At 44.3% G+C, this 26,120-nt stretch overlaps 1 protein-coding gene across 3 annotated transcripts in view; it reads right to left on the reverse strand.

Annotated features, from left to right (window-relative positions):
- Positions 1-26,120, reverse strand: part of hectd3 (HECT domain containing 3) — a 96,339-nt gene that overhangs the window by 40,825 nt on the left and 29,394 nt on the right. For all 3 annotated transcript variants that reach the window (XM_067990093.1, XM_067990094.1, XM_067990095.1), the window contains 8 exons: positions 25,984-26,087; positions 24,340-24,459; positions 18,825-18,914; positions 16,501-16,707; positions 15,905-16,034; positions 7,865-7,939; positions 6,478-6,559; positions 4,471-4,542 (listed from right to left, as the gene is read on the reverse strand). In XM_067990093.1, coding sequence (XP_067846194.1) covers positions 4,471-4,542; positions 6,478-6,559; positions 7,865-7,939; positions 15,905-16,034; positions 16,501-16,707; positions 18,825-18,914; positions 24,340-24,459; positions 25,984-26,087 — 880 coding nt within the window. The remainder of the gene's footprint in view (positions 1-4,470; positions 4,543-6,477; positions 6,560-7,864; positions 7,940-15,904; positions 16,035-16,500; positions 16,708-18,824; positions 18,915-24,339; positions 24,460-25,983; positions 26,088-26,120) is intronic.

The raw sequence follows: 26,120 nt of genomic DNA on the forward strand, positions 1-26,120 counted from the left end.
TTTTACAGATGAAATGATACAACTGAATTATTGCTGAAAATGTAATTTAGAAGAATGCTGCCTGTATTTAATTGAAGTTGTTTGGAGTCTGACTACATTCAGTTTCCTATTGCTGTCAATATAGGCACGTTTGCAGTCTAACAAGAAGGAAAAATTTAAAATGCAACTCCAATAATGCAATTTTTAACACTGTGTCTCCAGAGCTCCAGCGGGAATGATAGGAATCACAAGAGGTGTTCGCCTACACCACCTAGTGGCCAATTATAGAATGTTATTTGCAGAACCACTTACTTATCCAGAAGGTTGATATGGTCTGTGCAATGGACTTCTCTGCACCTATCATCAATGCTACTCCACAACAAGCAGGCTGCAGGGCAAGACTGGCTTAAACAAGGTTCTAGTGGACACCGTTATAGTTGTGCTTCCTCCCCCCCACCCAAACACCTCTCTCAAGTCTCTGACTAAAATAAGGTTTCTATACAAGATCGAGTCTCTACTGAACTGAAATATGCACTTTTATTCTTAGCTATGACAACTCAGCCCAGATCTCAGTAAATTGCTTACTGGAGAATACATGAGATTCCAACACTCCATCCCTCCTCAACCACCTGTGGAGATGAAAAAAAATGCCATACCATTGTTAGCAGGTCAAAACTACTTATCTCGTATAAACTACAGAAGCAAAAACAGCACTATTCAATACAATATTTAGAACCAGTCCACAATGGGTTAAGATCCCCTTTTCAGAAATTATCTCTCAGTTTCATGGCAAGCTCTGGCTCCTTTGGACCAAAGAATCCATGGAAATTGCTGTTTTTATGCGATTACTGAAGAATTCTCTTGTCTTATATTATTTAACGCCTTTTAACTTCACACAGTTCCTCTGCAGTGAGGCGATCAAAAGATTAACACTTTTAACACCAAGGTTTGGAACTCCTGTCCCCTGCCCTGATATAGAATAATCTGCTGGTTTTCAAACCTGACAGTAATTGGAAATTAAATTTTCATCTCCACTCACTAATCATCAACATACCTTTATCTTAATTGATTTCTGAACAAAAGGCATCACCCAATTACTTGCAAACTCAGTCTACATTTTCAATTTTGAACCTGTGAAGAGGGAGCAGCCTCAATTTAAAATTTTAAGCTTTTTTTTTAGAAAAACAATTGAAATAATGACATAAATTTTGCTGAATTCTCCATGCAGTGCTCCATATAGCATCCCAACTGACAGAGCAACTCATGTCTTGCCAAACAAAAGCAGATCAAATTAAAATTACATTAAAGCTTTAAACCCACACTTTCTTGGCTGATGGATGACTCCTTACTTCCATCTAACCTGTTTATATTTATTTTCCCCATAAAAATCATTCAAGTCAGAGTTAACTGATCTCAGCTCAGGCTGCTACAACTGAACTCGAGTCCCAGGCTAGTGAAAATAGAGGAACAATAAATAAAGAAAGGAATTAGGATTCCAGTGACGCCATCTGGAAATTGTGGACATCAGGGGATGACAAGATTAGTGTACAGCGATATATGGCTATAACACCCATTGGGACATTTTTCTATGTTAAAGGCAATACATAAATGCAAGTTGTTGCTGTAGCAGTCATCAGCCTGTGCTCCTGTATGAGGACGGACCACTTAGAAATTAAGAAAATAGGAGCACGAGTAGGCCATTCAGCCCTTCAAGCCTGCTCCGCCATTCAAAATGTTCATGGCTGATCCTCTATCTCAATACCATATTCCCGCTCTCCCCATATCCCTTGATGCCTTTTGTGTCTAGAAATCTATCTATCTCTTTCTTAAATATATTCAGTGACTTGGCCTCCACAGCCTTCTGTGGTAGAGAATTCGACAAGTTCACCACCCTCTGAGTGAAGAAATTTCTCTTCATCTCAGTCTTAAATGTCTTACCCCGTATCCTGAGACTGTAACCACTCGTTCTAGACCTCCAGCCAGGGGAAACATCCTCCCTGCATCCAGTCTGTCTAGCCCTGTCAGAATTTTATACGTTTCAATGAGATCCCCTCTCATTCTTCGAAACTCTAGTGAATACAGGCCTAGTCAATCCAATCTCTCCTCATATGACAGTCCTGCCATCCCAGGAATCAGTCTGGTGAACCTTCGCTGCACTCCCTCTATGGCAAGTATATCCTTTCTTAGGTAAGGAGAACAAAACTGCACACAATACTCCAGGTGTGGCCTCACCAAGGCAGTAAAACATCCTTGCTCCTATACTCAAATCCTCTTGTAATGAAGGCCAACATACCATTTGCCTTCCTAACTGCTTGCTGCACCTGCATGTTTGCTTTCAGTGACTGGTGTACATTTCACCCAGGTCCCTTTGTACATCAACATTTCCCAATCTGTCACCATTTAAATAATACTCTGCATTTCTGATTTTCCTTTCAAAGTGGATAACTTCACATTTATCCAAATTATACTGCATCTACCATATATTTGCCCACTCAAACTTGTCTAAATTGCCTTGAAGCCTCTTTGCATCCTCCTCACAGCTCACAATCACACCTCGTTTTGTGTCGTCAGCAATCTTGGAAATATTATATTTGTTTCCCTCATCCAAATCATTGATATATATTGTGAATAGCTGGGGCTCAAGCACTGATCCCTGCGATACCCCACTAGTCACCAGCTGCCACCCCAAAAAAGATGCATTTATTCCTACTCTCTGTTTCCTATCTGTTAACCAATTTTCAATCCATGCCAGTATATTACCCCCAATCCCATGTGCTTTAATTTTGCACACTAACCTCTTATGTGGGACTTTATCAAAGGTTTTCTCAAAATCCAAATACACCACATCCACTGGTTCTCCCTCATCTATTCTACCAGTTACATCCTCAAAAAACTCCAGTAGGTTTGTCAAACACGATTTCCCTTTCATAAATCCATGTTGACTTTGTCTAATCCTGTTGATATTTTCTAAGTGTCCTGTTATCACATTCTTTATAATAGACCACCACCCTAAACATTCACTTGCTTCGCCACCGGCGCACCGTGGCTGCAGTGTGTACCATCCACAGGATGCACTGCAGCAACTCACCAAGGCTTCTCCGACAGCACTTCCCAAACCCACGACCTCTACCACCTAGAAGGACAAGTGCAGCAGGCACATGGGAACATCACCAACTGCACGTTCCCCTCCAAGTCACACACCATCCCGACTTGGAAATATATCACCGTTCCTTCATCGTCGCTGGGTCAAAATCCTGGAACTCCCTACCTAACAGCACTGTGGGAGAACCTTCACCACATGGATTGCAGTGGTTCAAGGCGGCGGCTCACCACCACCTTCTCAAGAGCAATTAGGGATGGGCAATAAATGCTGGCCTTGCCAGCGACGCCCACATCCCATGAACAAATTTTAAAAAAGACACTAGCATTTTCCCTACTACTGATGTTAGGCTAACCGGCCTGTAGTTCCCCATTTTCTCTCCCTCCTTTTTTACATAGTGGGGTTACATTTGCCACCCTCCAATCTGCAGGAACTGTTCCATAATCTGTAGAATTTTGGAAGATGTCAACCAATGCATCCACTATTTCCATGGCTACCTCTTTTAGTACTCTGGGATGCAGATTATCAGTCCCTGGGGATTTATCAGCTTTCAGTCCCATTAATTTCTCCAGTACTATTTTTTTTAATACTAATTTCCTTTAATTCCTCCTTCTCACTAGAATTCCCTAGCATTTCTGGGAAGTTATTTGTGTCCTCTTCTGTGAAGACAGAACCAAAAAGTATTTGTTTAATTGCTCGGCCATTTCCTTGTTCCCCATTATAAATTATCCCGTTTCTGACTGTAAGGGACCTAACATTTGTTTTCACTAATCTTTTTCTTTTTACATACTTGTAGAAGCTTTTACAGTCCACTTTTATGTTCCTTGCAAGTTTACTCTCATACTCTATTTTTCCCCTCTTAATCAATCTCTTGGTCCTTTTTTGCTGAATTCTAAACTGATCCTGATCCTCAGGCTTGTTACTTTTTCTGGCAACTTTATATGACTCCTCTTTGGATCTAATAGTATCCTGAGTTTGTATGAGTCATCACATTCACAAGAGAAGAGAAAGGTTGAAGGCACTACCAAAAGTGGTGTTATGCTAAGATACTTGATCTCAGCTGAGGCAACATTTGGGGTGCTACAAATTACTTCCGTACCTTCTGGCCAGGGACAGAAAGAAAAACATCCAGGCTCCTGATCACTATGCAGTGGCTCTCGAGTGTGAATGTGAGTGTGGACCTCAAGGGATAAGTAGTTTGGGCTTGGCCGTGATACTCTTACATGGCCAAATCATCTGCCAACACTGCAGATCTAGGATCACATGAACAGTTAAGCAATGCACCAGAGAGCTAGCAGTGCCCACCAAAATACAAGAGTCAACACCTTTAGAAAAGGAGGGGGAAAAAAAAAAATCAGAAAAAGAAAATCCTAATAAAAAGGGCAACTCACCTGGAATAGTTTGGTAGAAAAAGTGTACTGGAACATGTGGAGGATTCTGGGAGAGCATCTGTTTCCTCTGATCTGTGACAAAGAAATAAAATGACTGACTTTCTGTGGTAAATACTGTATATTGTAGGATTTTAAAAGAATATTTTCTATATAAAACAAAAAAAAATTGATCCTTTGCAACTTATTTCAATTCTCTTTGCTGTAACATCTAGATAAAATACTCAACAAAAAAAAATACAAAAAAGGCTGTTAATATCCCTTTCTAGGAACAAAACTAGTCTGAGAATTAACACAAGTAAGTGTTATATGACCATGTGGAATACCAAGACATGCTGGTTCCTCTCCCCTCTCCACATACACCTCGTCACCTCTCTGGTCTCAGCTAGGCTAATGGGAGGCAGATTAATGCTCAGGGTACTGATTCTCTCCCCCCGCCACCCCCACAAAATAGCTTTGTAGATTGAAGATCAGCATTCGAACATACAAAAAGACCCTCTGGTCCTTCCAGCGCCTGTCCCACACAATTGATACCTTGTGCACCACAATATTTAAACTCCACCCCATCCAAAACCATGTGATTGAGATTGGGAAAGATTCTGATTCTACCTTGCGCAATGAGAGCAAAGGTCTTTTCTTGCTATGAATCATGGGTCTGCAGCAGGCTGCTGACAACAAGTGCAATGTGACATTTCCCTTCACAGTTAGGATAATAAAGCAAGGATATCCTTTCAATATATTAATTATTTGGGAGAAGAGAGTAACATTGAAAGTATCCCCAAACTTATGTTCTCCATTTATACAGAAACAATATCTTGCCATTTTACAGTACACTCCCAAACCAGAAACAAGAGGAGGCACTAACAGGGTAACAAAAAGTCACCTGCCAGCCCTCTTGGTCAGGGGATGTTATGCAGCATGAGAAACCCAGAGTACAGAAACTGAACATACAAAATACATAAGTCAAAAACATTCCCGTTCTTAATTTTCAACAAATACTGGAAAGTCAGGAATACCAGCCAACAGAAGTTGGAAGTTTAAAATGTCCCCACAAGCAAAATGCAGAGATAAGAGAAAAGCAGCAAATGCTGGAAATCAAAATAAAAAATGACAAAATGTTGGCAATACACAGCTCAGTCAATAGCTGAAAACAAAGAATAGGTTAACATTTCAGCTATAACTCTTCTTCAGGGCTCTGAGACTGATTGACCTGCTGTCCATTTATACTTTCTGAAGTAAAACGTATCCTGTTACTATCACAACAAAATTCTGAAATAAAAGGATTCAGCACCGCTTTTACGAAGGATAAGTGTAAATATATTTTCCCCCCATCTTCTTTTGGGAGCCAGGTTATTTTCTAATTGCTTCCCTGTTCCTTCTCTCTGGTCTCATTTATATCATGAACCCTCCTGGCAACTAGGGAGGGTAGGTTGCCTGTTCCAATCCTTTTGGCAAAGGTGCTCTGGAAGCAGTCATTGAGTGTGTCTGGGAGCGACTCTGGCGCCAATTTTCCTTTACCCCAACAACGGGAGAGCCACACCCTCCCCCAGCCACCACTCTGCACCTCAACACAACTGGACAGTTGGGATTGGAAAGTAATAACAACGAATCAAAGGTTTGAACCTGCATCTTGTTATCCCACCACTTTCCTTCTCTTCAGCCTTCTTGTGACATCCATCATTTCTGGAGAAAGACGACTGAGGACCTGCGCCATAACCAAGGACTACAGTGAACAACAGCATCCTTCAGTGATGACTTCCTCTTCTGTATCCTCCGGTGAGGAAACATCTGGCATCACCTGACCGCCTCCCTGGTGGCGGTGCGGAGATCAGGAATTCGTACTGTGGTAAACTGCAGGTGTAAATCACTCTGGCACACCTCAGACATGTTTTTCATTTTTTCACCATCTATTTTTATTTTGTTTTCAATTTGAATGCTAGACCGTGGTGGCACTGTACTATCTCATTTTTCAGAAAACACTTTTCACCACCCAAAATCTAAGTCACTTACCCAGACTTGTCTGGGTAGATGGAAATAGGGGCAGGCAGACGGCTTCTACCCGTAACAAACCTCAAGAATCGACTACGGTCCTCTGAAAGAAAAATAAGAAATTAGAAAGAATATACAAAGAAGCAACTTCTATCTTTCCCCCCCCTCCCAAATTTTTTTTTAAACCTTAGACTGAAACACTAAAAGCAAGTAGCAATGAGCAGTTATGTGCCACAGACTATTTGTGCACCACAAGACAATGGCTGCTAACATCACAAACTACAATCTTATACAACAAGCTTGTGCTAAAACTGTGAATAAACGTGACCATCTGAGGGCTGATTTAAGTGGGTCGGGACGTAACAGTTGATTGGACTGGTTAGTTGTGGGGAGGGGCATCAAAGTCCATCAGCATTTTAAATAGAAAAAAAATCTTTATATTCTCGCACGCAATCCCTCCTATGCTGACAGGCTGGGAACAGCCATTCTGCAAGTAATTAGTCCGAGGTTTCATTAGCGATGAGTTAGGTTAACCAAGAATTTCTCTCTATGCATAATAGCAGTCCAGCTCATTTGCATCAAACAGCTAAATGTACCGGAAAAAAACAACAGTACCTTGTCACTGGCAGTTTATTGTTGAGGTCTTTCACAGACTAAGAACCGACTGAGACTGTCTCAAACCTATTTCACTTCAGATTCTTACAGCTAGCAGAAGGAAGGAACTTTTATTGGATTAATTTGCATTGGCTGCATTAAAGAAAGAAATTGCATTTATATAGCATCTTTCACACACTCAGGATGTCCCAAAGCCAATGAAGGACTATTGAAGTCTGGCCACTGTTGCAATGTAGGAAACATGGCAGCCAATTTACGCTCAGTAAAGTCCCACAAACAGCAATGAGATAATGACCAGAGTATCTGTATTTTTTTTAAAAAAAAAGTCATGCTGGTTGAGGGACAAATATCAGCCAGGACACCAGGGAGGGCACCCCTGCTCTTCTTCGAAGTAATGCCGTAGGATCTTTACGTCCACCTGAGAGGGCAGACGGGGCCTCAGTTTAACATTTCATCTGAAAGACGGTACCTCCGATAGTGCTGCACTGAAGTGTCAGCCCGGATTATGTGCTCAAGTCACTGGAGTTAGAACTCAAATTCCAGAAGTAAAATGGCCAAGATAAGTGCTAATGCCAGCCAGTCTGGTGCAATTATCAGTTATACTTACAGACTGTACAGAGGGCAAAAATCATCAGATTTTCATCATCCCCCATTAATGTGCTCTTATTGTATTTAAAGAAAACACAGTCATTTAGCGGTAGCAAAAGTGCTCCAATGCCTATGGCTGTCATGCACAGTGGTAGATGGTCGGTCTAATGATAGTGGACCGGTGACAGTGGACAAGGCCACTTACCATTAGTGAAATTTGTGAGTGCTTCCCAAAGATATTTGACTCGGGTATCAGACTGCTCCAAATCTTCAAAGCGAGCTAAAAAAAAATCCAGATATACTCAGGTTAGATAAAACTACTGACAGGCAAACACTGAACTGCTTTAGTTCTTGGACAACTGATTCTACAATAACACCATTTAATGAAAGTTGAAGGGTCTATACAGATATCACAGCAGGACTATATGGCGAATGGGCATTAGGGATTCTTTCAACTGAAGCCATACCACTGTCAGGTCAGTCAGTATATTTACTTATGCTCTGCTAAATTAATGGGTCAGATTTTGCTGTAAGCAGTGAATGAGAGGCACTAGCCATTCGTTAGACTTGCAACAACAACAATTTGCATTTACATAACACCTTTAAAGTAGTAAAATGTCCCAAGGCGCTTCACAGGAGCGATCATCAAACAGAATTTGACACTGAGCCACATAAGGAGGTATTAGGACAGGTGATCAAAAGCTTGATTAAAGAGATAGGCTTTAAGGGGTGTCTTAAAAGGAGGAGAGGGGTAGAGGGGCAGAGAGGTTTAGGGAGCGAATTCCAGAGCTTAGGGCCTAGGCAGCTGAAGGCGCGGCCAACAACGATGGAGCGATTAAAATCAGGGATGCGCAAGAAACGAGAATTGCAAGAGCGCACAGATCTCGAAGGACTGAAGGGCTGGAGGAGGTTACAGAGATAGGGAGGGGCAAGGCTGTTGAGGGGTTTGAAAACAAGGATGAGAATTTTAAAATCGAGGTGTTCCTGGACCGGGAGCTGATGTAGGTCAGTGAGCACAGGGGTGATGGATGAACGGTACTTGGTGAGAGTTAGGATACGGGCAGCAGAGTTTTGGATGAGCTCAAGTTTATGGAGGGTGGAAGATGGGAGGTCAGCCAGGAGAGCATTGAAATAATCAAGTCTAGAGGTAACAAAAGCATGGATGAGGGTTTCAGTAACTGAGCTGAGGCAGGGGCGGAGACGGGCGATGTTACGGAGATGGAAGTAGGCGGTCTTGGTGATGGAGCGGATATGTGGTCGGAAGCTCATCTCGGGGTCAAATAGGACTCCAAGGTTGCGAATTGTCTGGTTCAACCTCAGACTGTGGCCAGGGAGAGGGATGTGGCTAGTGAACGGAGTTTGTGGCAGGGACTGAAGACCATGGCTTCAGTCTTCCCAATATTTAATTTGAGGAAATTCTTGCTCATCCAGTACTGGATGTCGGACAAGCAGTGTAACAAATAAGAGACACTGGAGGAGTCGAGGGAGGTGGTGGTGAGATAGAGCTGGGTGGCTTCGTCTGCATAGATGTGGAACCTGACGTGTTTTCAGGTAATGTCACTGAGGGGGCAGCTTGTAGATGAGTAATAGGAAGGGCCAAAGATAGAGAGGTAACCATAGACTTTCCATGGAGTTTTGCAGGGCAAGTTGCTGTTAGCGGGAGCTCCAAACAGCTCGGCAGCCTCTACAGGGCATCTGAGACAGGGCAAGCAGCTGTGTGTCTCCTTAACCAATCAGGTTGAAGAATCGTTAATGAGCAGCAGAGAGTCTGAACCAGGAAGCGTAAGTTAGAATAGTGAATTCAATGTCAAATCAGGTACAGAAAGCAAAATAGAGAGGGAAAAAAAAGACTGGATACAGAGAGAGAGCGAGAGCAAGATGGGATTAATTGGATAGCTCTGTCAAAGTGCAAGTACAGGCAAGATGAGCCGAATGGCCTCCTCCTGGTGACTGTGCCCTCAGCTGCCTAGGCCCTAAGCTCTGGAATTCCCTCCCTAAACCTCTCTGTCTCTCTCTCCCTCCCTCTCTTTCCTCCTTTAAGACACTCCTTAAAACCTACCTCTTTAGCCAAGCTTTTGGTCACCTGTCCTAATATCTCCTATGTGGCTCAGTGTCAAATTCTGTTTGATGATCGCTCCTGTGAAGCGCCTTGGGACATTTTACTACTTTACATTTACTTAAATTTAAAAAAAAAATCTCCAACAACAATTAAAAACTGAAGGAATGAGACTCCACACTTGTGAAAATTAATTTTCAGCACCAGGGAGATTGTTTGGCAGTAATTAGGATGTATTGGGTCGTTAATAGGGTGCTTAGGCTGGAATGGACAAGACCTAACTTTTTGTGGCGAGTTTAGTCTGTATCTACGATGTCAGTACAGGAACTCCACATCTATTTGAACTGTGAGTCAGGTGGCGAGATACAGTTTTCACACAGCTTACAGAGGAGCAGCATATCTCGGACAGCAACTTCCGGATTTTCGCGTTTAACTGCACATCTCGCAATGTCTGCAGGGGAAACAGCTTCTGATCTCAGGTTCCAGCACAGTTTTAAACAGTCATATCACTCAGGTTGAGAAACTAGATTGACCTGAAAGATTTCCAGCCTCTAATCGAACCTTTAATATATAAAAATGCATTGGAATGTGATTTGTTGTTGTTATTTTAAACAGTGAGACTGAAATATTTCAGAGTACTTTTCAATCAAGAAAAAAAATCAGAGAAATCAGAGAAAAGAGAGAGAGAAAGAAAGTGAGTAAAAGGGAATGGTTCATTCCTGTCTGGTAACATACAGCTCATGTGAGCCTTAGTGTCAGTTCCTATACATGTACAGCACACACAGCGGGTAAAAGCAACAATTCACTCTTATCTGGTTCTGTGCGGCCTGTGTGTGTGTGTCTGAGTGTCAGCTCCTGTACATGCACCAGAAAAGGCTGGGGGTCTTTTCTCTAGAAAAGAGAAGATTGAGCGCCGAACTGATAGAGGTCTTTACGAATATAAAAGGGTTTGATAGGGCAGACTTAGAGATGATGTTTCCACTTGTGGAGGAGACCAGAACTAGGGGCCATAAATATAAGATAGTCACTAATAAATCCATTAGGGAATTCAGGAGAATCTTTTTTAACCAGAGAGTGGTTAGAATGTGGAACTCGCTACACAAGCAGTAATTGAGGAGACTAGTATAGATGCATTTAAGGAGAAGCTAGATAAACACATCAGGGAGAAAGGAATGGAAGGATATGTTAATAGGGTGAGATGAAGTAGAGAGGGAGGAGGCTCATGTGAAGCATAAACACCGGAATGGACCTGTTGGGCCGAATGGCCTGTTTCTGTGCTGTACATTCTATGTAAAAGTAAATGGGAACGATTCACTCCTGTCTGGTACTGCACAGCCCATGTGTCTCAGTGTCAGCTCCTGTACATGTACAGTACACATTGGGTAAAAGGGAACGATTGACTTCAGTCTGGTATAGTCTGGCCTGTGTGTGTTTACCGGAGAGGTTACAAAAGCATGTCTGAGGGTGTCAGTAGCAGATGGGTGGAGTGGGGGGGCATTATTACGGACACGGAAGTAGATATTGTTTGCGATGGAGAGGTTAGGGTTTCAGAAGCTCAGCATGGGGGTGACTAGGCCATTGAAGTTACGAACAGTCTGGATTAGCCTCAGACAGCAGCCCAGGATGGGGATGAAATCAGCAGCAAGGATGTCGAGATTGTGGGACCAAAGATCATGACTTCCCAATTTTTAAACTGGAGGAAATTGCAGATCATCTCAAACAGAATGTTGGACTGATAACACAAAGACACTGGAATGGTCAAGAGAGGCAGTGGTTTTTGTCAGCGTACACCTGAAAGCTGGTCCATGTCTGCAGACTATGGGCTCGATTTTCACACCCGCGATCGGGTGCGTTCATGGCTGGGGGGGGGGTTGCGAAAATCCGGGATTCCCGGGGCGGGTCTGGAGCCCGGCTCCAACCCGCCCACTTCCGGGTTCCCCAGTGACGTGCTGACATGCGCGCGCAGCCCCCGCATGTGGGACTCCCGCTGGGAATTAAAGCCGGCGGGATGCCACTTAAAGTACTTAAACAGGTACGTCAGGTCGTTTACAGACCTGATTGACCTGAAATTTTAGGAGGGCTGGGATTTTGAAATTAACTGAGACTGTTTCCCGTACTGGGGGAAACACTCCCAGTTCAAATGGACGTGTTGCAGCCATCAGCCTATAGCAGCTGCAAAGGTCCATTTGACAGTTTGGGGGTGGAGGGGGGAAAGACCCTCACTCATTGCAGGAGGCCACTCTATCACTTGGGACAAAGTTTGGCCTCCACCACCCTCCCCCTAACAATAAAATTCACAAACTTGCAAACTTACCCCGGTGTCCAGACACATTTACCTACCTTGCGGACCCCCTCAGGTGCACATCTTCCGGATGGAGGCCGCCGTAGCTTCAGTCATGACCTCCTCGGAGGGCAAACAGCATCACCAGCCTCGCCGGCCACCTCTGACACGTGGAGCTCCACAACACAGCGCTGTGACGCATCCACCTGCACAGCAGGAGGGAGGGCAACCGCAGAGAGAGATGCGTCGCAGAAGGCACTACCCTCGCCACAGGGTCCACAGACCGAGGCTCAGCTTCCTGGACCTCTCTGAGCAGCAGTGCACACGGAGGCTCAGAGTCACTTGACATGTAGTCGTGGACATCTGCAGCCTCCTTCATGCCGAGCTGCTCCCAGCTGGCCTGAACACCATCTTCTTACCTGTCGCTGTCAAAGTCACCACTGCCCTCAACAACTTCTCCTCCACATCCTTCCAGGGTGCCACCGGGGACATCACCGACGTCTCTCAGTCGTCTGCACAAGAGCCCTGCAAATACACCTACACCCACTCTGCAGTGACACAATGGGTGGCATCAGGTGTGGGTCTTCATTGTGATCCTGAGGATAGGGCATTATTGCACAAACCAGACAAGATTCGCAAAGACGTGGCAGTAGTGGTAACAATGTGTTATATGAGTTGATCAGAAATTAAATATAGGTAAACCCCATGACAAACCCTCAAACACCCTTGTGCATCCCTTCATGCTCACGACACGTTTGCCTTACGCATCCTATTGCACATATGTGATGCATGACCTGTGGCTGCAGCACAGGTAGTGGCAGGTTGAGTGAGACTGACCGTGAAAGAGATGCACGAGAGGGTGAGTATGAGATTGAGCCATGAGATTGTATGAGTATTGGGTTGAGTGGTAGTGGCGGGATGAGTACTGCAGAGGTGAGTAAGTGCAGGTAAGATGAGGATGACCTTTGAGTGGGTGTGAGGGGTGATGTGACAGAGTAGTGTTGGCAGTGCAGAAGGAGATGTGGGGTGGGGGCGGTGATGTGGCAGACGGAGTGTAGGGGAATGAGTAAGTGTACTCACTTCGGCTGACCTACTTAGGTGATTGAAGCGCCTCCTGCACTGTATGCAGCTGCGCGATATGTTGGTGCTGCTGGTGACCTCCTCTGCCACCTTGAGCCAGGCCTTCCTGGTGGCAGAGGCAGGCCGCTTCCTCCTGCCCGCTGGGGTGGGGGGTGGGTGGTGGGGGAGAAGATCTCTGTCCTCCCCCTCCTCCTCACCCCATCCAATGATACCTGGAGTGAGGTATCATTAAACCTGGGAGCAGCCTTCCCCCTGGGCTGCTCCATGCTGTAATTTTTCCTATTTTCTGCAGCATTAGTGGAGGACTGCCCCTTTAAATAGGACTCCTCCAGCTGACAGACCTTGCTGCGCATGCGCAGACCGCCCGCCGCACAGCTTACCAGTGGGAAACCCGGAAGCACAGGTAAGTGGCTCCAATTAGCCTGTGATTCCGTGCGGAGCACACTGATTTCACCCGGCACATTACCCACGTGCCCAGTCAACCCCCCCTCCCACCTTGCTAATATCGAGCCCTATGTCACCAAAGGGCAGAATGTAGATGAAGAAGAGGAGGGAGCCAAGGATTGAACCTTTAGAGACATCACAGATAACGGTGATTGGGTGGGAAGAGAAGCTTCTCCTGGCTATGGTCAGATAGGACAGTGGAACCAAACGAGGGTAGCCCCACCAACAGAGGCCAGAGTGAGATGAATGAGGTCACGGGTGAGTTTGCTGTAGGTGTATGGGGAAATCTGCGGGGCAATGGGGCAAGAGCAGGGGAGTCCGACTAATTGGATAGCTCTTTCAAAGAGCCGGCACAGGCATTATGGGTCGAATGGCCTCCTTCTGTGCTGTATGATTCTATCATTCTATCTTCTATCTATCGCCATTCGCTGGAAGTTGCTGTCCACTTTGCACATAAATAACGGTGAGCGCTGTTAGCCTCACCGTTATTTTGACAGTAAAATCTGGTCCCATGGATGTACTTCAGACAGGCTTGGTTGTCATACAATGGCATTTCCTGAAGTGAAGGGAGACTGAAAAGCATTAGGTGGTGGTGTAAAGAGTGTAAAGATTGCAGGTTCTGATCTACACCAGGAGTTCCTGCTCTCAGCTATGCCATCAGAGGAAGTGTCAAGGAGAGGTTGTGCACCTCAATTCAGGGAAGGAAAGAATAAATAAATATCAGAGGATAAGAAACTCCAGTCTTCTCTTGCACATCTCCTAGTAGTTACTTAAAAGACCAGCAATGCCAGAGAATGAGGAGCAGGGTATTCACATCAGGTAAAGAATTGTTGCATAGGGATAGCTAAAACAGAAAGCAAAGGCAGTAGATTTTGCATGTTTGACTGTTAATGCTGAAGTGCATACAGTGCAAAAGAATCACACACAATTTGAGTGCATTCACTCCACTAAAATAAGTATACATAGGAGTTCCCCACAGAACTATGTAAATACAATTAAAAAAGAAAATGGAAGAATAATGCATCATTGAGATTGAGTTAAGTTCATTTTTATATCCCATTCCTCCTACCCCTAAAGTTTCCTTTAAAGCCTTTTTTTGCCATTTAACAGCTGTAGTGCTGTTTATTGCCTGTAGATGTCATTTCAGTGCTTTATAAACAATGCATAAAAGCATGTGAATGACAGTCTCCCTGGCCAGGTTACAAAATTAAGATTGGAGAAGCACCATAACAATCGCAAAGCTTTCCCTCCCCCCTCAGTTTTCTCCCCTTTTATCTTAAGGTGCCAACTAACATTGGGATACAGTTCCACAGGTGTCAGCCACCCTCCAGTATTTTACCCAAGCATTCATTTTTCATGTATGATTCTAGACAGTGGGTATCAGCAGGCCATTCAATCACGGGGACGTATCGCAGATGAGACCAAATTTGTCCTTCCACGATGTTTATAAGGGTGCTGTTATTCCCCCCCCAACTTAGGTGCAGAGGCCAATTATAGTGCCCTTATTGCCGCACTTCAGATTAGCTAACTCAGCAAAAACCACGGATCGAACCTGGGACTTTCTTCATTTGAATGGCTCTGTTCCACACTAGGTGATGCCTTTATCAACTGGGCCACTGGGGCAGAATTGGCAATGTTTAAGCTGAAACATCATGTGTATACTACAGACACAAGGGTCACAGCTGCTACATCTTTTCATTCCGTATCAGTTTAAAAGTCTGCACAAAGTACCAACAGTGAACCTTCACACAACATTTTCTTTGCCTGTGAAGCTCCCGCCAAAAAAGTGCTGTCATGTGGAGCACTAGCCCTGGTATGTGGAGTTTAAGCACAGATAACCATCACTGGCTGAAATGGATTGCTCAATCATGTGGGAAGCCTGTTGCTCATTGGTACCCCAGAGCAATTTCTCCAAGTCTCTCTGTGCAGTCAATTAGCACCAAGGTCAAATTTGTGAGGTATTATCCTTGTTACACTCACTTACTGTTACATCACTTAACATACAAGAAAAACACAAAGGCGAATTATATATATCTCCAAGATGAGAGTTGCCCAATAATTACAATACTAGCGCACTGGATACTCCATCCTAACTAGGGGTCTCTAGGTATATTCTAGTCTTGGTGACATTTACATTTGGGCTTCTCTGCATGCAATGTTTTACTTATTTGTTGTGTAGAAAGGAAAACTGGACTGAGAAAGAGATCTCTCAATTATCTCCTGAATGGCACTGATGGTATCTACGGAGTTATCTTCAGTCTGGGTCATCTGTCCCTCACATTGAAAGATACTGTAAATATGGACTACGTCATCATATTAAGGGAATAAAACAAAAAGAAAAAAAAACTTAAATAGAGTCTGAAACATAGGCATGTTATACATACTTAAACGTTTGAGAGCTTCCACTGTGATTTCAGGGTCACCACATACTTTCTTCTCCAGCTCCTGCCAGGTCAGCAGGTCAAGCACCGCTTGGGGAACCACCTTCAGTAGGCCAGCCCTCATTGATTGAATCTGAGGCAGACAAAAGAAATGTAAGCACAGGCACTGGTCACCAGAGATTTTAAATAAGCTGTGCACATCTGGATGCCGACAACGAGGCCAAATATTTTGAAAGCAGAGATCCATTTAGTTAAAGCTGCAGTATATTTGTCATCCAGGGAGGGGGCAAAAGGACAACAGGCTTTCTTAAGTAAGGGGGAAGGGTGGCAAAAAAAAAATTTAAACAGTGAATCAAGCTAGGGTGAGTTTTGTGTATCCTTCAGCAAAACTTCGCTTCCCCAGTTACAGACTGCTTGCAACGGGCTAGAATTAGGCCACTTGCCTGTTCTTTGGTCTGTAATATGGTGCCATGAGGTGTTTGTCAATGAAATGCCAAATAAGTCTCATCAAGCATTTTCCAGAGCATTGCTCCGTCTCACCTCCCTCTCCCCCTCCTCCAGCTCTTCCCATTTCTCTGCTGTTTTGGACTCTATATTACCTGATCTTTGTTCTCTACCAGTCTTGCTTTCTGCACCAGTTGAATGAATTCCTTCCGATCCTCATATTGGACGACGGTGTTGCTGCCATCAGGATTCAGGTCCACTACAGAGTGATCGCTGAGTACTGTGGTATACGTTAGCTCGTTCCCAAATTTAAATTCATATGTCTCCTTGTCCATTGTTTCTATCGCTTCCAGCAGTTTCACCTGCACAGAAGGAATGGGACTGACCTCAGTGTTCTAAAATATAGCTTGTAAGCAATTTACTTGGCTTTACTCCATCTAAAATATGTACATACTATAAAAATGAATAGGCCACCTTATGGAATCCTTATTACAATTTTAGTATCAACAATCTGCAGTTTACGGTATTTTTAACTTGCAGTGGAGTATTGCTCCAGCTAACCTGCGCCTATATCATGTTCACTTTAAGCAGGCTGAGCAGATTGCAGATACATGTTCTCATCAGATGGCAGCCTGACTGTTTCTCAGGCAGTATATGGTACAGTGACAGTTCAAGGGAGCTGAACAAACTCCTACACGTATATAAGGAGCACAAGACTGCACCATGTTAAATTGATATGAGACAAGAGTTTCAAAATGATCAAAGGACATTTTAAGTTTAAACCATCAAAAAGCGCAACTATTATCTCTGTTAACCTTTAAAATATGTCATTAACCCAGTTACCTATGTAAGGGAGCCACAAAAAGTGTTGATGAGGCTAATATATCAGCTAATAGTCCTAGTCCTGCAGTTCTCAAAAGTGCAAATATTATGGTATTCAAGGCCTGAGACACTTTGCTTGGGGTGGGTAGTAAGAGATGGAGGAAGCTAAGCAATTTTATCGGCAAGCCTGGTAGATTTTGATCAAGAGCACACAACACATACAAGTCCATGTTGCTTTCTCTCTCTGTCCTCTGCATCAAGGGCCTTGGTGAGACCGCACCTGGAGTATTGTATACAATTTTGGTCTCCTTACCCAAGAAAGGATATATTTACCATAGAGGGAGTGCAATGAAGGTTCACCAGACTGATTCCTGGAATGGCGGGATTGTCATATGAGGAGAGATCGAGTAGACTAGGCCTGCATTCTCTAGAGTTTAGGTGATCTCATTGAAAAATACAAATTTTTTTTTACAGGACTCGACAGGGTAGATGCAAGGAGGATGTTTCCCCTGGCTGGGGAGTCTAGAACCAGGGGTCACAGTCTCAGGATAAGGGGTAGGCCATTTAGGACTGAGATGAGGAGAAATTTCTTCACTCAGAGGGTGGTGAATCTTTGGAATTCTCTACCCCAGAGGGCTGTAGAGGCTCAATCATTGAGTACATTCAAAACAGAGATCGATAGATTTCTAGGTATTAAAGGCATCAAGAAATATGGGGATGGTGCAGGAAAATGGCGTTGAGGTATAAGATTAGCCATGATCTCGTTGAATGGCGGAGCAGGCTCGAGGGGCTGGATGGCCTACTCCTACTCCTATTTCTTATGTTCTCATGTTCTCTTCCTTGATTTCCCAGATTCTCAGTTCAGTTTTTACATTCCATTTCTCTTCATCTTCTCTTTACCCTTCCCTGCCTCCCCCACTGAGATGAGTCTATTGCTCACTTTTTCTCCTATCTCGAGCAGCACAGGTAGCAAAATAATGCCGAACTAGCAAAAAAATTTAAGACAGTACTGAAAAGAGTAAAGTGCTCAACCTGAAGAGGTTACAGAAAGAATGTATAATTGTTAGCAGATGCCATGATCTGGTACTCTTAAGAATCTATTACCTGGACATAAAAAGCTACTGAACAAATATCGATCTTGGAGGGGGTAAAGCGCAGATTCACCAGAATGATACTCTCTCCTCTCTCCTCCTTTAAGACGCTCCTTAAAACCTACCTCTTTGACCAAGTTTTTGATCATCTGTCCTAATATCTCCTTATGTGGCTCAGTGCCAAATTTTGTCTGATAATGCTTCTCTGAAGCACCTAGGGGCGTTTTACTATGTTAAAGGTGCTATATAAATGCAAGTTGTTGTTGTTGAAACTGTCCCAAACTCCTTTTACCTAGGTCACCGCAGCCAGGAGAAAAATCAAGACTTTTATGACATCAAACCAAAGTTCCAGAGATAAAGTGCAGTGTACTAACCCACCGCACCACTTAATCTACAAATATTTAGAACCACTAAAAGAATCTGTAGTGAATGTGATGGACTGCAGCAGAATCTTGCAGCAGTAACAATTACTCTCAAACAAGCAAGCTTCTAACAGGCGGCACTCAGTATATTGCTGCATGTAGTGGTTAAGAAAGTGGTCTATTTACAAAATATCTGCAACTCACCAGGACAGAGTCCACTGCAGGAAAGTTCTTGGACCATCTCACCTCCTCCCCTGCTAGTTGTTTCCATACAATTCCAGGAAGAGCCAGCACCTGGCAAACATACACATAGTTCTCGTCAGCCTAAGATATGCTACTTAAGATAAAGGAGGAATTGTGCAGGAGCCTTTTATATCTCATCCCAGTTAGGTATGACTAACTCCCAGCTAAGACAGCAGTCAGGCGACCTAATGTCAGCCCTTTACCAGTACAGTTTTGAGCTGACAACTTATTGACACGGCTTTCCCATTTTCCTTTGGTCAGGGAGGAGGTTGGAGCAAGAAGGGATCAGGAGAGGCACTTAGTTTCCGGGGACTTCACCTCTTCCCAATCAGAAAGCTAAATTGAAAATGGAAACTCCTAATGTGGAAGAATTATGAAAGCATAAGACAACCCATATCTGACCACTAATTCCCACTGAACTACTCGACTATTAGAATAGAATCATAGAAGTTTACAACATGGAAACAGGCCATTCGGCCCAACATGTCCATGTCGCCCAGTTTATACCACTAAGCTAGTCCCAATTGCCTGCACTTGGCCCATATCCCTCTATACCCATCTTACCCATGTAACTGTCCAAATGCTTTTTAAAAGACAAAATTGTACCCGCCTCTACTACTGCCTCTGGCAGCTCGTTCCAGACACTCACCACCCTTTGAGTGAAAAAATTGCCCCTCTGGACCCTTTTGTATCTCTCCCCTCTCACCTTAAATCTATGCCCCCTCGTTATAGACTCCCCTACCTTTGGGAAAAGATTTTGACTATCTACCTTATCTATGCCCCTCATTATTTTATAGACTTCTATAAGATCACCCCTCAACCTCCTACTCTCCAGGGAAAAAAGTCTCAGTCTATCCAACCTCTCCCTATAAGTCAAACCATCAAGTCCCGGTAGCATCCTAGTAAATCTTTTCTGCACTCTTTTTAGTTTAATAATATCCTTTCTATAATAGGGTGACCAGAACTGTACACAGTATTCCAAGTGTGGCCTCACCAATGTCCTGTACAACTTCAACAAGACATCCCAACTCCTGTATTCAATGTTCTGACCAATGAAACCAAGCATGCTGAATGCCTTCTTCACCACCCTATCCACCTGTGACTCCACTTTCAAGGAGCTATGAACCTGTACTCCTAGATCTCTTTGTTCTATAACTCTCCCCAACGCCCTACCATTAACGGAGTAGGTCCTGGCCCGATTCGATCTACCAAAATGCATCACCTCACATTTATCTAAATTAAACTCCATCTGCCATTCATCGGCCCACTGGCCCAATTTATCAAGATCCCGTTGCAATCCTAGATAACCTTCTTCACTGTCCACAATGCCACCAATCCTGGTGTCATCTGCAAACTTACTAACCATGCCTCCTAAATTCTCATCCAAATCATTAATATAAATAACAAATAACAGCGGACCCAGCACCGATCCCTGAGGCACACCGCTGGTCACAGTTTGAAAAACAACCCTCTACAACCACCCTCTGTCTTCTGTCGTCAATCCAATTTTGTATCCAATTGGCTACCTCACCTTGGATCCCGTGAGATTTAACCTTATGTAACAACCTACCATGCGGTACCTTGTCAAAGGCTTTGCTAAAGTCCATGTAGACCACGTCGACTGCACAGCCCTCATCTATCTTCTTGGTTACCCCTTCAAAAAACTCAATCAAATTCGTGAGACATGATTTTCCACTCACAAAACCATGCTGACTGTTCCTAATCAGTCCCTGCCTCTCCAAATGCCTGTAGATCCTGTCTCTCATAATACCCTCTAACAACTTACCCACTACAGATGTCAGGCTCAACGGTCTGTAGTTCCCAGGCTTTTCCCTGTTGCCCTTCTTAAACAAAGGCACAACATTTGCTACCCTCCAATCTTCAGGCACCTCACCTGTAGCTGTCGATGATTCAAATATCTCTGCTAGGGGACCCGCAATTTCCTCCCTAACCTCCCATAACGTCCTGCAATACATTTAATCAGGTCCCGGAGATTTATCTACCTTGATGCGCGTTAAGACTTCCAGCACCTCCCTCTCTGTAATATGTACACTCCTCAAGACATCACTATTTATTTCCCCAAGTTCCCTAACATCCATGCCTTTCTCAACCGTAAATACCGATGTGAAATATTCATTTAGGATCTCACCCATCTCTTGTGGTTCCGCACACAGATGACCTTGTTGATCCTTAAGAGGCCCTACTCTCTCCCTAGTTACTCTTTTGCCCTTTATGTATTTGTAGAAGCTCTTTGGATTCTCCTTTGCCTTATCTGCCAAAGCAATCTCATGTCCCCTTTTTGCCCTCCTGATTTCTCTCAACTCTACTCCGGCAATCTCTATACTCTTCAAGGGATCCACTTGATCCCAGCTGTCTATGCATGTCATATGCCTCCTTCTTCTTTTTGACCAGGGCCTCAATCTCCCGAGTCATCCAAGGTTCCCTACTTCTACCAGCCTTGCCTTTCACTTTATAAGGAATGTGCTTACCCTGAACCCTGGTTAACACACTTTTGAAAGCCTCCCACTTACCAGATGTCCCTTTGCCTGCCAACAGACTCTCCCAATCAACTTCTGAAAGTTCCTGTCTAATACCATCAAAATTGGCCTTTCCCCAATTTAGAATTTTAACTTTTGGGCCTGACCTATCATTCTCCATAGCTATCTTAAAACTAATGGAATTATGATCACTGGTCCCAAAGTGATCCCTCACTAACACTTCTGTCACCTGCCCTTCCTTATTTCCCAAGAGGAGGTCAAGTTTTGCCCCCTCTCTAGTCGGGCCATCCACATACTGAATGAGAAATTCCTCCTGAATACACTCAACAAATTTCTCTCCATCCAAGCCCCTAATGCTATGGCTGTCCCAGTCCCCTACTATTACCACCCTATTTTTCTTGCAGCTGTCTGTAATCTCCTTACATATTTGCTCCTCAATTTCCCGTTGACTATTTGGGGGTCTGTAGTACAATCCTATCAAAGTGATCTCTCCCTTCTTATTTTTCAGTTCTACCCATATAGACTCAGTGGGCGAACCCTCGGATATATCCCCTCTCACTACTGCCGTGATGTTCTCCCTAATCAAGAACGCAGCTCCCCCTCCTCTCTTACCTCCTGCTCTATCTTTCCTATAGCATCTGTACCCTGGAACATTGAGCTGCCAGTCCTGCCCCTCCCTTAGCCATGTTTCAGTAATAGCTATAACATCCCAGTCCCATGTACCCATCCATGCCCTGAGTTCATCTGCCTTGCCCATCAGACTTCTTGCATTGAAATAAATGCAGTTTAATCTAGACTTCCCTTGGTCTTTGCCCTGCTTTCTCAGACCATCTGTCCGGTCATGTTTTGTAACCTCTCCCTTACTGCCTTTTGTTTCTGTCACCACTTTACTTCCCACTGACTTCCTGCATCGGTTCCCATCCCCCTGCCACATTAGTTTAAACCCTCCCCAACAGCACTAGCAAACACTCCCCCTAGGACATTGGTTCCAGTCCTGCAGACCGTCCAATTTGTAATGGTCCCACCTCCCCCAGAACCGGTTCCAATGGCCCAGGAATTTGAATCCCTCCCTCTTGCACCATCTCTCAAGCCACGTATTCATCCTAGCAATCCTGTCATTCCTACTCTGACTAGCCCGTGGCACTGGTAGCAATCCTGAGATTACTACCTTTGAGGTCCTACCTTTTAGTTTAACTCCTAACTCCCTAAATTCAGCTTGTAGGACCTCATCCCGTTTTTTACCTACATGCACCACGACAACTGGCTGTTCACCCTCCCCCTCCAGAATGTCCTGCAGCCGCTCCGAAACATCCCTGACCCTTGCACCAGGGAGGCAACATACCATCCTGGAGTCTCGGTTGCGTCCGCAGAAACGCCTGTCTATTCCCCTTACAATCGAGTCCCCTATCACTATAGCTCTGCCACTCTTTTTCCTGCCCTCCTGTGCAGCAGAGCCAGCCACGGTGCCATGAACCTGGCCGCTGTCACCTTCCCCTGGTGAGCCATCTCCCCCAACAGTATCCAAAACGGTATAGCTGTTTTGGAGGGAGATGACCGCAGGGGACCCCTGCACTGCCTTCCTACTCTTATTCTGTCTGTTGGTCACCCATTCACTATCTCCCTCAGTAATTTTTATCTGTGGTGTGATCAACTCACTGAACGTGCTATCCACGACTTCCTCAGCATCGCGGATGCCCCAAAGTGAGTCCATCCGCAGCTCCAGAGCCGTCAAGCGGTCAAACAGTAGCTGCAGCTGGACACACTTCCCGCAGGTGAAGGAACCAGGGACACAGGAAGGATCCCTGAATTCCCACATCCCACATTTGTGTCTTTCTCTTGGAAATGTAACAAAAATAATCTTATTTAAAGCACTAAATTGTAAACTCCCCTAATTTTCAAGATTGTAAAGGGGCATTGTGAGCTGAATAATATTCAGGGGTAGGGGGGCACTGGGGACACAAGAGGGGGCAATACTGGACACACAGTTTACTACTAGGTACACCCAGGTAACTTACATTTGTTTTTGAAGTTCACAAACCAAGGTGAAGGCCTAAAGCCTAAAATACAGGACACCAACAAGGTTGAAAAGAGTAAAAGAAAAGTAAAATAGGAAAGATAAGCATTTATGACATCTCTTTTTAATTAAAAAGGCCAGTTTCATAAAATCTTACACCATTTGTCATAATGTGCCTTTGTTGCTTGGCAGAATCTAGGAAGCTGAATGGTAAAATCTGTACAAACCATGATCAAGAAACGTGCATCCCATGTTGCAGCTCTTTTGTTGTGTATGGATTGTAATTACTGTACATAATGTAATATCATTCTTTGGATGAGAGCACAGGCAGACAACATGCTCCCACGTCTCTGCCAATGTCACTAAGGTAGCCTCAAGGAAGTGTAAAGAATGACACTTGAATTTTTGCCTTCCAGTGGGTATGGCAGTGTCTGGTCTCCTCTCGGTCTTTGTGGAGATGTCAAGTTGACATCATTGAAGTTTGTCGTTATAAAAGCGGGCTGACGATGTTGATCTAAGAAAGTTGTTAATATTTGAACTCTTGTCAATAGTGAAGAGAGACAAGTTAAAAAATTAAGAGCAAGAAGGGAAAAACACCACTTCTGGAATAGGTTACCAAAGAAGGCCTCAGAAGAGAATGACATAAATGGGCTCAATAGTCTACTAAATACATTTCTAGAGAGAAGAGTTTGAGGGGCATGGTGAAAATGGATACATGGGCTTGAGATCAATCAAAGGCATTGGGTTTAATGGCCTTTTACTATTCCTGAAAATCTTTGTTCTCTTCGCTCCCCCCACTTCCCCCTTCCCCCACCCAGACCTATAATAGTGTGTAGAGAATGACACATTTAAAAGCTCATGTTTTACTGCTCCAAACACAGCTTGCCTCACGATGGCTATTGTGTGTGTCAAAATCATCTGATAAAATGCCGCACATACAAAATACAAAAAGGGAAACAATTACCAAAAGCTCTCGTCCTCGCAACGCAGCCCCCATCAGCTGGCCTATCCACTCGTACTTCCCAAATTCTTTGCAGGATGGATTAGGAACGTACACATCTCGTGCTTCTCCGGTACTGTTACCCTGGGGCAAGGAGAACAAACAGTAAATAAAACATTTGCTTTGTTTCCATGTCAGGCAATTCCTGAGATGCAATTGTGTGGGCAATCTCTAAATAAGCGTTAGCTTTTCCAACTACTTTGATCTTATATCGCCAGGCCCCTACTAATTCACACAGTAACTGCTGGTAGTGCTAATCTGAATACAACTCCTGAGGCTACATGGTACTTATGGGAGCACCACTGTTATAGCTCAATTTATTTCATATTTTGTGCTCAAGCCAAAGAATGCTAAAGGAAGAACTTTCAGTTACAGAGTGCCTTTCACAATCTCAGGACCAAGCAGAGTACTTCACAGCCATTTAATTTTTGAAGTGTTGAAGTAATTTTTGAAATGCTGGCTGACTACCCCTCACCCCCCCCCCACCCCGATCCCTGATGCTGGCTGACACCCCCCCTCCCCCCACCCCAACGTTGGCTGACCCCACCGATGTTGTCCACATCCCCCCACCTCCCAACCGATTTTTTGCAGTGCCGTTGATCTCTCTCTCCCATCCCCGTCTCTGATTTGCAGCTCCTTCCATTGCCGACAAGCAACTGGCCTGTGAATCTGGCAGCCTGGCATGTTGAAAACCCGGAAGCTCAAATACTCACCTTCAACTGAGTTAAGATCACAAATTGAGACACGCTCAATTCGCTTCGGGGCTCCCCACACGAATATCTGTGGACATATGGGGCACCCGGCTCAGAGTGAAAATCATGCCCTAGGTCTCAGAATAAAGCAGTTCCACGTCAGGAATAGCATGCAATGTAAAGCCCTCAGCACCAACATGAGAAGAGGACCACGTACTGCACCATTTGAGATATTCCTCCCCACCCATTTTCTACCCCAGCATATTCTGCAACACCTGCCCTTTCACCTGCTCCCTTCCCACTGTCCAGGGCCCCAAACATTCCTTTCAGGTCAAACAGCAATTGACTTGTACTTCTTTCAATTTAGTATATTGTATTCACTGCTCACAATACGATCTCCAAATTGGGGAGACCAAGCACAGATTGGGTGATCACTTTGCTGAACAACACTCAGTCCGCAAGCGTGACCCTGACCTGCCAGTCTCTTGCCCTTTTAATTCCCCATCCCACTCTGACCCCTCGATCCTTGGCCTCTTACACTGTTCCAATGAAGCTCAAGGAACAGCACCTCATCTTCCGATTAGGCACTTTACAACCTTCTGGACTCAACACTGATTTCAATAACTTCAGATCATAACCACTGTTCCCATTTTTTCAGACAGCAGGTGCTGGTAACGGTTCTGCCGTTGCCATTTACAGCTCCTCTAGACACATCTTTTGCTTCTTTACTTGTCCCATTTCCACCCACCTTGCCTGATTGATTTAGAAAAGCTATGCCACCCATAGTTGAATCCTTATGCCAGTGGTATCAGAGGGTTGCAGAACCATACCCCAGTATGAATAATGCTTACAAGGGAAGGAAAAATAGAAGAAAAAAAGACTCCAATCATTTTCTCCAGTCACCCTTTTAACATACCTGATTGGATGTCCTTACAAAAAAGGGCAAAGGTACAGGACTGTCTGCAGAACTTGGGCAAAGCTCTTCAGAGATATCAGACAGGCTGTCTCGGAATCCACCACCTGTTGGGTTAAAGAGTTGGACCATTTAAAAAG

This window comes from Heptranchias perlo, chromosome 9 (assembly GCF_035084215.1).
Source record: "Heptranchias perlo isolate sHepPer1 chromosome 9, sHepPer1.hap1, whole genome shotgun sequence".
Classification (NCBI taxonomy): domain Eukaryota; kingdom Metazoa; phylum Chordata; class Chondrichthyes; order Hexanchiformes; family Hexanchidae; genus Heptranchias; species Heptranchias perlo.